Source organism: Rhinatrema bivittatum, chromosome 1 (assembly GCF_901001135.1).
Source record: "Rhinatrema bivittatum chromosome 1, aRhiBiv1.1, whole genome shotgun sequence".
NCBI lineage: Eukaryota > Metazoa > Chordata > Amphibia > Gymnophiona > Rhinatrematidae > Rhinatrema > Rhinatrema bivittatum.
The window spans coordinates 66,466,216-66,480,907 of NC_042615.1; the positions used below are offsets into that span (position 1 = coordinate 66,466,216).

General features: G+C 43.1%; 1 protein-coding gene across 3 annotated transcripts in view; it reads right to left on the reverse strand.

Moving 5' to 3' along the window:
• Positions 1–14,692, reverse strand: part of CTSO (cathepsin O) — a 106,347-nt gene that overhangs the window by 35,191 nt on the left and 56,464 nt on the right. For all 3 annotated transcript variants that reach the window (XM_029614722.1, XM_029614557.1, XM_029614640.1), the window contains one exon: positions 9,106–9,227. In XM_029614722.1, the coding sequence (XP_029470582.1) occupies positions 9,106–9,227 (122 nt within the window). The remainder of the gene's footprint in view (positions 1–9,105; positions 9,228–14,692) is intronic.

Sequence of the window (14,692 nt, forward strand, 5' to 3'; positions counted from 1 at the left end):
TCTTTAGTCTTTCCTCATAGGGGAGCTGTTCCATTCCCCTTATCATTTTGGTAGCCCTTCTCTGTACCTTCTCCATCGCAATTATATCTTTTTTGAGATGCGGCGATCAGAATTGTACACAGTATTCAAGGTGCAATCTCACCATGGAGCGATACAGAGGCATTATGATATTTTCCATTTTATTCACCATTCCCTTTCTAATAATTCCCAACATTCTGTTTGCTTTTTTGACTGCGGCAGCACACTGAACCGACGATTTCAATGTATTATCTACTATGACGCCTAGATCTCTTTCTTGGGTGGTAGCACCTAATATGGAACCCAACATTGGGTAATTATAGCATAGGTTATTTTTCCCTATATGCATCACCTTGCACTTATCCACATTAAATTTAATCTGCCATTTGGATGCAGATGAAATTTAATGCTGACCTCTAGCAAGCAACTTTTGCTGCTGGAAAGTGAGAAGAGCTCAATGAGACTGCAAAGGACGGAAAGGATATTTCTGGAAAAATAGATGCTTATAGGAGAAGTACTGCCACCGGGCTGTGATGGATTGGTACTCCACCACTGCTGGCAACAACCATACATTGGATTGATGCTCTTTAATCAGAGCCATCTCTTGCACCTTATCCCCAAACAAATAGTCTCCTGTACAGGGTACATCAGACAGATGATTGCGCACATTTTAATGATGGCCACTTACTGGCAAATAGGCAAACCTTTATGCTTCTATATGTAAAACTGAAGTTCTGGCCACGGTGTCAAATGTTTCATACACAGAACAGATAAGATAATTTTTTCATATGCCTCCATATCTTCAGTGGTTCGATGGAACTGAGCATGCACAAGTTCAATGATTAAGAACATGCCATACTGGGTCAGATCAAGGGTCCATCAAGCCCAGCCTCCTGTTTCCAACAGTGGCCAATCCAGGCCATAAGAACCTGGCAAGTACCCAAAAACTAAGTCTAGTAATAGCAGTGGCTATTTTCTAATTCAACTTAAGCCTTCAAAGGCTTCAATTTTTGCATACATTTGTGCAAATATTGCACTATGTACAACTGAGCAACAATCCAAGTGCTAGCCAAGACTCCCTGGAAGCTTTCGTCCCAAATGCATTCATTGTCCTTGGGTCAGAGTGATCTTGAGCATACTTCACACGCTTCAATTCTGACTCCACTGCCATGGAGTGGTGTGGTAGTATAATAATGATGGGAGAAAAAGACCAAAAGGTCCATCCAGCTTCTCATGGTAGTAACTGCCTGTCCATGCAGGTTATCCCCGAGCTTTATGTTAAGGGAAGTAATATTAAAAATGAAAACCAAGCAACTGTCAAACCCCATCAAAATTACTGCTAGCAACATTTTTACAGAGGGAGCAGCCTTCCTGATAATTCATACATTGCTGCTGCTTGAACGTGCTTTGCTTTTGGACTTGGCCGTAGAAGCAATCCTGTGCCTTTTCCCTAATGACTACAATTCAGTACCCCAGATGATTCAGTATCCCAGGGACCTGCGTTAGTTGTCATCTACATCTTATTACTCTTTTCTCCACCTCTCCCCCGCCAAAGTGGAGCGTGATGCTGCAGTTGTGTCAAAATCATGTATGCTAATTGGTTAAGATTAGTAAGCCCCATGTGTCAAAATCATGGAAATTAGTTGGTTGAGGGTAGTAATCCCCATGCCTTGTTAGGGGTAGCAACTGCCGTTCAATGCTGGCTACCCCATGCCCTCTTCTTCATTTCCAACTCTAGCTTTTAGGGATCCACAGTGTTTATTTCATGTCTTTTTGAATTTGTTTACTGCTTTAGTTTTCACCACCTCTTCCAAAAGGGCATTCCAGACTTTAACCACCCTCTCCGGGAAGAAATATTTCCTGATGTTGGCTCTAAGTCGTCACCCCTGAAGATTTATATTGTGATCTTGAGCTCTAGTGTTTGCTTTCCTCTGGAAAATATTCAAGGAACATGCATCATTAAAACCATTCAGGTACCTGAAGGTATGTATCATATCTCCCCTGCACCTCTTCTCTTCCAGGATATACATATTCAGATCCTTCAGCCTATCCTCGGAAGTCTTCCGGTACAGACCCCATAACATTATGGTAGATCTTCTCTGGACCACCTCCATCCGGACTCTATCCTTTTTCAAATACGGTCTCTAGAACTGAAAACAATACTCCCGGTGAGACCACACCAGGACATGTACAAGGGCATTACCGCCTCTTTTTTCTTACTAGTTATTCCTCTCTATATAGCCCAGTATTCTTCTGGCTTTAGCTATCGCCTTGACATATTGCTTTGCTGCCTTCAGATAATCAGACACTATCACTCCAAGATCCTCTCCCGGGCCATGCACATTAATCTTTCATGGATTACCAGACCACAAATGCATGACTCTGCACTTCTTGGCACTGAATCCCAGCTGCTAAGTCTTTGACCACTCTTCAAGCTTTTTAAATCACTGTTCATTCTCTCTACTCCTTTCAAGCATGTTCACTCTGTGCAGGTCTTAGTATCATCTGCAAATAGACAAACTTTACCTTCTATCCCTTCTGCAATGGCACTCACAAAGATATTAAACAAAACCGGTCCCAAAACTGATCCCTTTGGCACTCCACTTAACACAGTTCTCTCTTCAGGATATGTTCCATTTATCATTGCACGCTGTCTCCTGTCAGTCAACCAGTTTGTAATCCACTCCACCTTGGTACAGACTCCCAAGCTTCTCATTTTAATGAATAGCCTCCAGTGTGGGAACATATCAAAAGCTTTACTGAAATAGAAGTAAATCACATCCAGTGATCTTCCTCGATACAATTCTCTAGTCACCAATCAAAAAAATCAGATTTGTTTGACAGAACCTTCCCCTGGTGAATCCATGCTGCCTTGGGTCCAGCAACCCACCGGATTGTAAATAGTTCACAATCCTTTCCTTTAGCAGCGTCCCCATTAATTTTCCCACCACTGAGGTAAGGCTAACTGGCCTTTCGTTTCTAGCCTCCTCACTGCTACCACTTTTGCGAAGCGGCACCACCATAGCTCTTCTCTAGTCACAGAGCAACACTCTCGTGTCTGGATCTATTGAACATGTCTTTCGGTGGACCCGCCAAAACATCTCTGTGCTCCCTCAGTATCCTGAGATGTATCTCATCCAGCCCCATGGCCTTGTCCATTTTCAGTTTTCCTAACTCTTTCCATACATTCTCTTCTATAAACTGAGTTTTGTCTACCATCTGATTATCACTAGTGCTCAGGAGGGCACCCATGCGGACCTTAGAAACATTATCCCTATTTGTGAGTACTAAGTCAAGTATCACACCCTCCCTCATAGATTCCATTACTATTTGTTTGAGCATAATCCCTTGAAGGGCATCTACTATCTCTTCATTTCTTGTAGATTTCACAGAAGGGATACTCCAATCTATATTCATCAGATTAAAATCGTCAATGAGCAAAACGTCACCCTTCTTTCCCACTTTTGGATGTCTTTGACTAGATTTCTGTCAAGTTTTCTGTTGAAATCGGAAGTATGTAGACCACACTCATGTAAATGGAAGCACCATCTTCTTGTTTTAGGACAGCCAATAATGCTTCTTTTCCATATCCCACTTCCCCTGCATTTCATTTGCAAAGATATTGTTTTTGACAAAGAGCTACTCCTCACCCATTCCTATCCTCTCTGTCCTGTCTTAGTAAGTTATAGCCAGGGATGGCCATACCCCAATCATGAGACCCAGTGAACCATGTCTCTCTGTAACAGCAACAATGTCCAAGTACGCCTCCATCACTAGGGCCTGCAGGTCTGGGATTTTATTGCCAAGACTACGAGCATTTGTGGTCATAACTTTACAACTTTTCTCCCTTAGTTTGCTGCTCTTCCTAGTCACCTTGCCTTCTTTTTTGAGCTGGTGGATTTTGTTATTTTCACCTCCCACTTTGTGTATTGCTTGAGGTGACATGCCAATTTCACTGACCACCTTCTGCCACTCCCACACTGTGGTATAAATGCCTGATAATGAATGATCTGAATTTCTCACTTAGCATCCTTAGCTTTGGAATGGTAGATGAACCACTCCAAAGCCAGATCCAACTTTCAGGTCACTGGACATAATGCTGGAGCTTGCCATGTACTAATCTGCAAGTTTTTGAAGCTATGCACTAGAATGGATGCAAAGTATATTTGAGATTAGAGAAACTGTAGTAGCCAAAAGACATCCATCCTTGGTTATTTTTCTTTCCTAACAATGATAGAGTGTGTCTTTGCTAGCTTATCTTAAAAGAATGAGTAGTTTAGATCCTCCAGAGGAGATGTATGCTGAGGTAGGTCTGGCAGGAGATCTGAAACCAAGAATACAATGACGAACAGGGAGAGAAAGCAGGGGACCTCTGTTGGTCCAAGAGGGAACAATCTGGTAGGAACTCAAAATGGGCTGATCACACTTCTTCCCCTTTGGATTCATAAAGGAACTCCCCTGGAGAGGGGTAAATCAGCCAACTCAGGACATGGGACTTGCTCCCACTGTTGGAAACCCTTGAATTGAATTATGAACCTCTGGTGGACTGAGCAGTTCCATTATTTGAGAAAACACTCTTCCATCTTGGAAAAGAGAAGTTCCAGACACGCTCTCCAGTTTTCAGGGCTTAAGGAGTCAAATAAATTCTTCACCAGCTTTGACAACTGGGTTCCCACTAAATGAGGGACTCTTTATGTTGAGAATGCAGGAGAGAGATCCTCTTTAGAAACTCAGATTGGATTATTCTTACTAAAGACTGCTGATGCCAGTGGCACAAGTAGGAGTTTGGTGCTACAGTGGTTGCAATTGTTGCAGCAGCAGATGTTGATACACTCCACCCCAGCTATGCCGTCTCCTACTACTTGGCATTAGATTTGATTGTGGTACTGGTAAAGTCTTCTTCTGCACCAACTCTGTACTCTCCATGGTGAAGACACTCTTGTGTTTATGTGCTGGGATGCTCTGCTCTGATGAAATCAAAGGGACCTTAATCTGCTGCACTGAAGGGGCTGACTATATCCTGGAATGCAAAGTCCACGCAGATAAGGCAGCATCCTGGTCAGTGTTGAATACTGGAAGAATAAAGGCTCAGAGCCATGGGGCCTTTTTACTCCATGAAAGACGATGACACCTATGCTAAGTGGGCCCTCGTCTTGGTATCGATGACAAGTCTGCTCTGGCAGAACACTAGCTGACAGCCCTGTCTTCTTTGGCATCAATGGAGTGGCCCTAGAGGGGTTCCCTGAGCTGCTTAGACACTCTTCTGGGACCTTCATCTAGTGTCTTAGACTTCCACACTCTTTCAACCCTGACCTGTGGCGGATCCAAGAATGATGCCATGGTGAAGGAGAAGCCCTCCGTGAGTTGAGGGAATGAGAGGGAGCAGAGTCCCTCCTCAAAATTTTGCAGAGCCAAGATTTCAACAATGTCTCACTCTAAGAAGAGGAATAGATCCTTATCCGTCCACACTCCAAGACTTTGGGCTCTTACCTGATGGCACCTTCTGCAGGGCCTCCATCTTCTAGAAGCAATACTGCTGCACCCTCATGGACATCCGACCATAACCATAAAAGTTAATAGCATCATGATCCAGGCCCAGGTAGTGATAGCAAATAGAGTGGGTATCTGTAACAAATATCCAGCACCCATCAATGCTGTTGAGACAGCAGCAAGAGTAAAAGATGCAACAAGGTACAAAAAATTAGGTCAGAGAACAAAAGGCCAACAAAATTGTAGAGGAATACTGGGAACACATCTGTACGGTAGCTTGGATGAAGAATGAGAGGCTCACAAGGCAGCATGTACATGCAGGAACTCCCGTACATACTGAGAGGAAAGATAACTTTGAAATTACTCGCAGCAGCATGTTCAAGCGTATATGGCCGAATGTAGATCTATGACAGTATTTTATAACCTGCACATTTTTACCCAGAACATATGCATGGATTTATGCTTATGTGTGAATATATCCAATGCACTGAAATCATGTATATCAAAGTATAGAACATGTGTACTTTTCCTACCTATTTTAAAACTATACGTGCGTATACAATATGATCGAAATTAAAGTAGGACTTACATGCGTAAGTTGGCCACTTTTAAAATATGAGTGCGTCAAGGGAATTAACCAATTTACCCATTAATCAACCAGTTCACAGAGTCCTTCTCCAGATCGTCAAGATCTTCTTGGTTCTTTAGCCTGAACTCCCCAGAGGTCATCCAGACCTCCCACCCAGTCAGTACTACACAAAAAACATGATTAATATCACTTATGCCAGAAAATTAGCAGGTGTAAAAATACATGAGGAAGCTGGAAAATGTACATGCTTTTAAAATTTGCATGCATAAGTGTTGGACATATCCCTAAACTGTTTCTTTTTTACTTGCATATATGTGGATGTGAAAATGAAAATACATGTGTATTTTTTACTTTTATAACATGGAATACGCAAGCCGAGATGACTTACACATATATATGCTAATTTTTACATGCGTAAAATTTTGAAAATTTACCCCAAGACTTTTACTGAGATCTGAGAGCTGGTTCTGTGTGTGTGGGTACTGCTGGATGATGTCATCCACGCATTATGGACGATTCATGTCTGCTTATCAATGGAGAAGTGAATATCATGTTTTGAAAGAAAAAGATGTTTGATATGGGAATCTATAGGACATCTATGCGATATAAAGAAAAATCATTCCTCAACTATACACAACCAGACTGCCATTAGTTGTGTAGACTTTTGGTTAAAGCACAAGGTGCAAAAGGTGTGGTTTCAGAATGTTACCAGGAGCCCGAGAAGTAAGTTACAGCATTATGTACAATATATTTTTGGCAAGATTTCTATGGATTATAACATTTAATAATCATTTACATGTTTTTCTTTCTTCCCTTCCTTCTCTTCTTTGTTTGGATTCCTTTCACCTTTCCCCTGCTCCATTTTCTCTCTTAAGATACTCTTCTGTCACACTATTCTTCTTCTCCCTGCTTATCACCCTCTTTCCAACCCTAATCTTTACAGAACATACAGCCTTATGAATATCAACATATACATTTCCCATAATGCAGACCTTAACTCATGATGGGCAAACTTATGTATTTATTTATTTATGTGCCCACACCAAAGCCTTGGGGGGTGTACATAAAAGCAATCACATTCAATTAAAAACTAGGAGGTTAATTTTTAAAGCCAGAGGCAAGCATTAATTAATTAGAGGTCACGTGAAGAAGTTGGGTTCACACGCACTGAACGGATTTTAAAAGCCACTGAGAAACTGAGTATCTCCCGCAGTGCACACGTCTTAAAAGTTTTCAAAAAAGGGTGGGGTGTGGATGTGGTTTGGGGTGGGCCATGGGAGTTTTGGGGAGTGAGCCTAAAATGTGCGTGTAAATACTGACATGACCTGGCACTTGCCAAGTTCCCCTGCTGCATAGCTTTACTTCTGCTATGGATGCTGTGTATGTTAATATTTAAAGAAAACAAGGTAGGTCTGTGGGGTTTTAAGGGTCGGGGCAAACTTGGAGGAGTGAAGGCTGCCAAACCATGGGCAGTTGGAGAACCTCTCTCTTAACTGGATGACCTGGAAAAAACTAGGAATGGCATTGGCATGCGCCCCCCTTTTAAAATTATCTGATTTACATGGTAGAATTGGGATTTGTGTGCACATGTGTGTACCCACTTAAAATTTGGCACAGGCTATTTTATAACATGCACGCATATGTGCATGTATGTTATAAAATGGCCACATACCTGGGCACGGGCTTAATTATGTGCTCAAATGTATGCACACACACCGGTTTGAATGTTATCATCTAAGAGAACAAAAGAAACAAGAATGAAACAAAATTATATATATATAAAAACCATATGCCTCAAATAAGAAATAGCTGTGGGTTCACAAAAATGCCTATCTACACTTAAAGGTAGATTTTAATATCCTTGCTTGTGCAAAGACGACCACTTGTGTGAATTTTAAATGCCCGGGAAGGGCACCCGTACATTGAGGTAGAAAGGTAGAGTGAAACAAAGAGAGAGGTACAGATAGATAGAGAGGTAGAGAGACAGACTTTTTATAGGGCTCAGTCTGATACTCTATATATGGACTATTGTAAGGGGGCACTTTCATTCAGGGTGAGTTTTCAGGAGGTGGGGGGGTGTTGCTACAGACACATTCAGAGGTATCCATTGTAGAATTCATATCATTAAAGATTTTTTGACCTTATAAGTGTTGAAAAGGAGTTGATTTGTACAATGCAGCTAGCAGAGGCATTGCACAAATCAACTCTTTTTAGAATTTTCATTACTCATAAAGTCAAAAAATCTTTAATGATGTGAATTTTACATGTTCAGCAGACTCCTGTGCCTAGCAGGAAGCTGTAGCAAAGTGCCGCGTGTAAGATATCTGCGTACAGCTGTAGATATGCGTGCGTGAATAGTATTTTATAACCTACGTGCGTAGGTTATAAAATAGCGCATATTTATGTGCACAGCGAGATACGTGCATTTATGGGCGCACTTGCGGCCCTTTTAAAACCTACCTTTAAAAGGTTTTCAGAAATTTCTTAAAAGTCTTATGACAATACTTTTTTTTGAGCTCCTGAAGTAATGTATTCCAAATGATAGGAGTGGCTATCGAAAATGCATGCTCCCTGGTGTCCGCTAACAGAGACTGACATATAGTTGAGACATCCAACAAGCCTTTCTGTACAGATATCAATGCCTTCGTGGGATTATATATTTTGAGCAAGGAGCTGATCCATAGGAAAAACTCAACCTTTTGGCCCTAGGGCCATTCTGTGGGCCTGGTCAGTTTGAGGGTGGGCAATGAGGGTCTGTCTAATGAGGGGTAGAATGAGGGATGGTATCATTTCAGAACCAACAATGTCTTTTCTGGCCAGAAAATAGCATGCTCTTGCCTCCGTGGACTGGTACCTAACTCGCTGCTGTGGCCCAGATTGCAACCTTCCATGGCCTGGAAGTGGTCTGCTGACAATGTGGTATGCCCACCTCTGTTTTTAATTTCTGCTTCAAAATGTACCCATCAACATATAACTGAAAATGTAATACCAAAATATTTTTCATTTACCTGAAATTATATGCTTCATAGCCTCTAATTGAAACACCAAATTCTGAGCTTGGGAAATAGTGGCAAATTCCTGTCTCAGCCTTAAATATATATTCTGAGGCTCTCACCAATTTTACTTGTGTCTGAAAGAAATAAAAAAAATTAGTAACAAATGCTCAACTGTAAGGACTATAACGTTTTATTTCGCTTTCTTTCCATATAGTAATGCAAAGCCTTCAATGAAAACCTCTCTTTTAATATCAAAAGAATTAAACAATCACCATTATGAAACATAAGCATAGGATGATCACTGCCTAATAATGTCAGCTTCTGAAGGAATAAGCTCAAGAACTCATTCTAAAGAACACAGGAAGGATGATTTCGGACTAACAAACAAATATATCAATAGGCTGGAAGTCAGAGAGCAGCTATACACCGATAACCTGAAGATCTTAGTTTTGCAATGGGATTTTGTCAATGGCAAAACACTTTCAAGTCTGACTAGCTCAGATTTTCATCCACCAGATAAAGAGGTATTTGGATGTCATTAAGGGGGTCATCTTTCAAATTGCGATAGGGTCTTATCGCCGGCGTTAGAGCCCTAACGCCTGCGATAACGCCACAACACATATGATAAATAACACATTGCGAGATGAGCATGCAAATTTGAAAAATTTAGTCAAGTGGGAGGAGTTTAGGTAGAGTTAATGAAAATGAGGGTTGCTTAATGTTACACGAGATAACGTAACGCACACTATCGTGGGATTTAACACCGGAAATAACTACACCTTTTTTCCCAGCATTATGCCTGCGATAGCTGTGCGTTACAGCTGAAACGGGATTTATCACAAATCCCGTTTCGAGAGGGGAGAGGAGAGAGGCAAGGGAGGGGAGGGAGAACCTCTGGGGAGGTACACAAATTACTCAACTTTTTATGCCACTGTAAGAGGGGACATTCTGAACTCGGGGCGAGATTTTGGTGGTGTGCTAGGTTTTGGGGGCAGTTTTACATGCACAGCCAGAGACACAAACAGCACAGTTAACATCAATAAAGATTTTATGTGATTTGGAGTGATGAAAGGTATAAAAAATGAGATTTGTACAATGTACTCTCAACCTACCTTGATGCACTTTCTACCTAGCTGCTATATATATTTTTATACACAGATATAAAAAAATAAAAGGTGAATTTTAAAAGGCTGGTGCATCCCAAAACCAGGATACACACAAATATGTCGGGCTATTTGTTATGGTTGAGTGGTGTTTGGGTGGATCCTTGGGTACTGTGGCAGGTGACCATGCCCACGGGGAGGAGCCCCTTAAGGAGCCACAGTACTAGGCTAGACTCAATGCACAAGCACAGTTAGTTCTTTATTATACAGCTTAAAGAGTACCACCAGAGGTGGCAGTAGTGAGGCAGTCTGGTAGTTGCAGTCTCAGGGACCTCAGCAGAGGGAGCCCTTCTCACCCTGTTAGTCTCTGCAGCAGGTTTCCCAGCAAGGTAGTACTGTGGATGAGATAGACTGAGAATTAGAGTACTCATTAGGTGTTTGCTGTAAGAATGCGATTCCACCAGGTTGTAGAAGAAGGTACAGGCACCAAGGCAGGGCGCCTTTCAACGGCGGTCGGAGCTGCTCCTGGTGATGTTTGGGGGGGTGGGGGCTTCCAATCGGGTCTCTTCCTCACATTGCAGTTCTGTTTTTTTTCCTTTTTCAGTTTCAGGTGATATTTATTTCTTCTCTTCTGTTCCCATGGCGATGGAGAAGTGCCGCAGGGATTGCCCTCGAGGAGTTGTACTGGTTCCCTGTAAGGCACCTGAAATAAAGCAGAGGGCCCCCGAGGAGCAGGTACCCAGATTAGAAGTTGCCCCGTAGGGCAAGGAGAGAGCTTTCAGCGGCAGCACAGAAGCGGCAGAGTAGCGTAGACAGGAACGGATTAGAGTCCTTGCTAACTCAACGAGCTAGCAAATTAGAATAGGTTATATACCCAGATGGCGTGAATTCAGCAAGGGGGGAATGCCCCCGAGGTTCACGCCAAGGTTGGAATAAAGACGTGGGTGACGCAAGCGCACCCTAGTAGGTGGGAGGAGCATGGCGGGAGGCTGCACCATAGCCGTTCTGGGGACGCCGGAGTGGTCGGCTTGTAGATGCGGCAGTAGCCATCTTTCCTAGGTAAGCGGGAGGAGCCGTGAATAAGGTGAGGCAAACGGGGTGAAGCCATCTAGCACTGACGGACGCAACACTGTTGCGGGCATACTTTTTTTTACAAAAAAATACCCCCCACTTACGCACGTGCTGATATAAAAATTGGGTGCGCATGTGCACACAGGTTGGCAATTTTATAACATGCACGTGTTTACGAACGCATATTATACAACTGGCACGTCCATGTGTGCACACTGGCAACCACGCACACACGGATGTCTGTGTGTGGATCTTAAAAGCCACCTTTTAAAGCATATTTCACTGCTTATAGCTAGAGTCTGTTGATATGAAGTCTTTGCTCGAATTTCGCCCACTTCCCTTGTGTCTGGTGCCTCCAAACACATTGTAGATGCATCAGTCATGAGTATTTGATAGAGTTTCAGAGAAAAACTCACTCCTACTGTATCTCTGGGTAGTTGCAGCCACAATGATAGATATGTTTTCATGCTCTCTGAGATTGTGACTAAATGGGACAGAGCTAGTCTTCATTGATCCCGTTGTGCTTTGAGATCCCATTGTAGATGTTACATATGCATTCTTGAATGGGACACCACATGAATTTCAACTGCCATGTGTCCCAGGGTCACTAAAATCTGACAGGCTGTTGCCCAAGGCCTGCTGTGTAGGGCAGTTGTATTAAGATGGAGACTCGAGATTCTATGCCGAGGGAGACATGCTCTGGCTCTGTGTGTTTCCAGTAGGCTCCTATGAATTGGCGTGATTGGGATAACATCATGTAGGAATTTCTGAAATTTACAACAAACCCTAGGTCCTGGAGAAGCATGATGGTTTTCTGAAGTTGTATCTTTATTTGAGATGCGGCAATAATCAACCAATCGTCCAGGAAAGGAATTCTTGAATACCCTGGTGGCAAAGACATGCCACAACAACCACCAGATACTTTGTGAAGACTCATGGTGCTGAGGAGAGACCAAATCTTTGTACTAGTAACGAGTGCAGCTCACCTGGAAACGTATTTCCAACAGGATGGATGACTCGGGATGTGCGTATATGCATCTTGGAGGTTCAAGGAGCACATCCAATTTCCCTGCTGAAGGAAGGAAAGATTGTACCCAGGGAATTCATCTTGAACTTTTCCTTCAGAAGGAAGATGTTCAATTGTCAGAGGTCTAAGATGGGATCCCCCCCCTTATTTTTTAGAAATTCGGAAGTAATAGGAGTAGAATCTCGACCCTTTCTGAGGCGAAGGAACTATGGCCCTGTGGAACAGCAGACTCTGCACCTCAGCCTGAAGCTGTAGTTGATGACAATCGGTGTACTCTGTAACTGCATGTGGTAGTTGAGGAAAGTATGAGAAATTAAGGCAATATCCCTAGTGCATGATGGACAGGACCCATTGGTCCTTGATGATTGACTGCCACACAGGCAGGAAGTTCTTTATCTTGCCCCCCGTAGGAAATTGCTTTTCCAGAAGTGGTTACGCTGAAAACTCTGGGTAGTCTTTGACTGTGACTGTTGAGGTGGTTTTGATGGTCTACAATCACATGGTCATTTCCCCACTGAAGGCTGTTGGGATTGTTGTGGTGGCACTTGCAGTGGGGGTCAGCCAATAATGTTATATTTGATGGCTCACGAGAATGTCCTGCGAGCCGCCGCACTCACCCTAACTGCTGACCACCACTGCTGAAGGCCTCCTGTCACAGCAAGATGCCACCATAGCTGCACGCTGCCAACCGTTGCTGACATCCCGGCCAGGCTGCCACCTCCCCTTAGGTGTGTTCACATGCGCAAATAATATAGGCCCCGCAGCAAGAAACTCAGAGCGGCGCCTCCTGATGATGTCAGCTCTTTCAAGCTATTTAAGTAAAAGCCCCACAGCATTACATCGCCTCAGCAATGGGTCTCCTGCCTAAAGCAATATGTGTTGCTCCTAAGGTCCCGATTGTTCCTGCATTTCTGGCTTCTGTTTGCTCCTGTATTCTTGTGATCTAGCCTTGAATAGCCATGCCTATCTCATCAAATCTTGCCTAGCCCTATTTGCCTCATCTAGACTTGTCCTACCTTGCCTGTCTCATCCAGTCTTGCCCTTCCCAGCTGGCATGTCCAGTGTCTCTTGTATGTCTTCGTCCATCCTTGGCCTGACTTCCTGATATAGTCCTCTTGCTTTGGATCTGACCTCGATTGCCTGCTGCCTGAATATGACCTCTTGCCTGAAACTGACCTTGACTACCTGCTACCTGAATCTGAACTATGCTTGCTTGCCGCCTACCCTGGTATCTCTAGCCTGCTGCCTGTCCTGATCCTAGTGTGCCCTTGGACTCTTGCAATTCTATACTGCTCTTGAGACCTAAGTCCTGCCGCCAACAGAACCCAAGGGATCAACCTGCGAAGTTCCAGCCTGTCCCACTTCAGGATGCATTCACTTGCAGTCAGCATTGGCCTTGTAAGTTCACCTATGAGGCTGTGTCAACTACACCACAGCATAAAGAGCTCACAACCAAATCATTCATCACAGGTGTAGTGGCCGGTGTAGTTGACACAAAGTTTTTCAACTGCGTTGGCAGAACCGAAGCAGTCTGCTTAAGAACATAAGAACATAAGAAAATGCCATACTGGGTCAAACCAAGGGTCCATCAAGCACAGCATCCTGTTTCCAACAGTGGCCAATCCAGGCCATAAGAACCTGGCAAGTACCCAAAAACTAAGTCTATTCCATGTTACCATTGCTAAAGGCAGTGGCTATTCTCTAAGTGAACTTAATAGCGGGTAATGGACATCTCCTCCAAGAACTTATCCAATCCTTTTTTAAACACAGCTATACTAACTGCACTAACCACATCCTCTGGCAACAAATTCCAGAGTTTAATTGTGCATTGAGTAAAAAAGAACTTTCTCCGATTAGTTTTAAATGTGCCCCATGCTAACTTCATGGAGTGCCCCCTAGTCTTTCTACTATCCGAAAGAGTAAATAACCGATTCACATCTACCCGTTCTAGACCTCTCATGATTTTAAACACCTCTATCATATCCCCCCTCAGTCGTCTCTTCTCCAAGCTGAAAAGTCCTAACCTCTTTAGTCTTTCCACATAGGGGAGTTGTTCCATTCCCCTTATCATTTTGGTAGCCCTTCTCTGTACCTTCTCCATTGCAATTATATCTTTTTTGAGATGCGGCGACCAGAATTGTACACAGTATTCAAGGTGCGGTCTCATCATGGAGCGATACAGAGGCATTATGACATTTTCCGTTTTATTCACCATTCCCTTTCTAATAATTCCCAACATTATGTTTGCTTTTTTGACTGCCGCAGCACACTGTACCGACAATTTCAATGTGTTATCCACTATGACACCTAGATCTCTTTCTTGGGTTGTAGCACCTAATATGGAACCCAACATTGTGTAATTATAGCATGGGTTATTTTTCCCTATATGCATCACCTT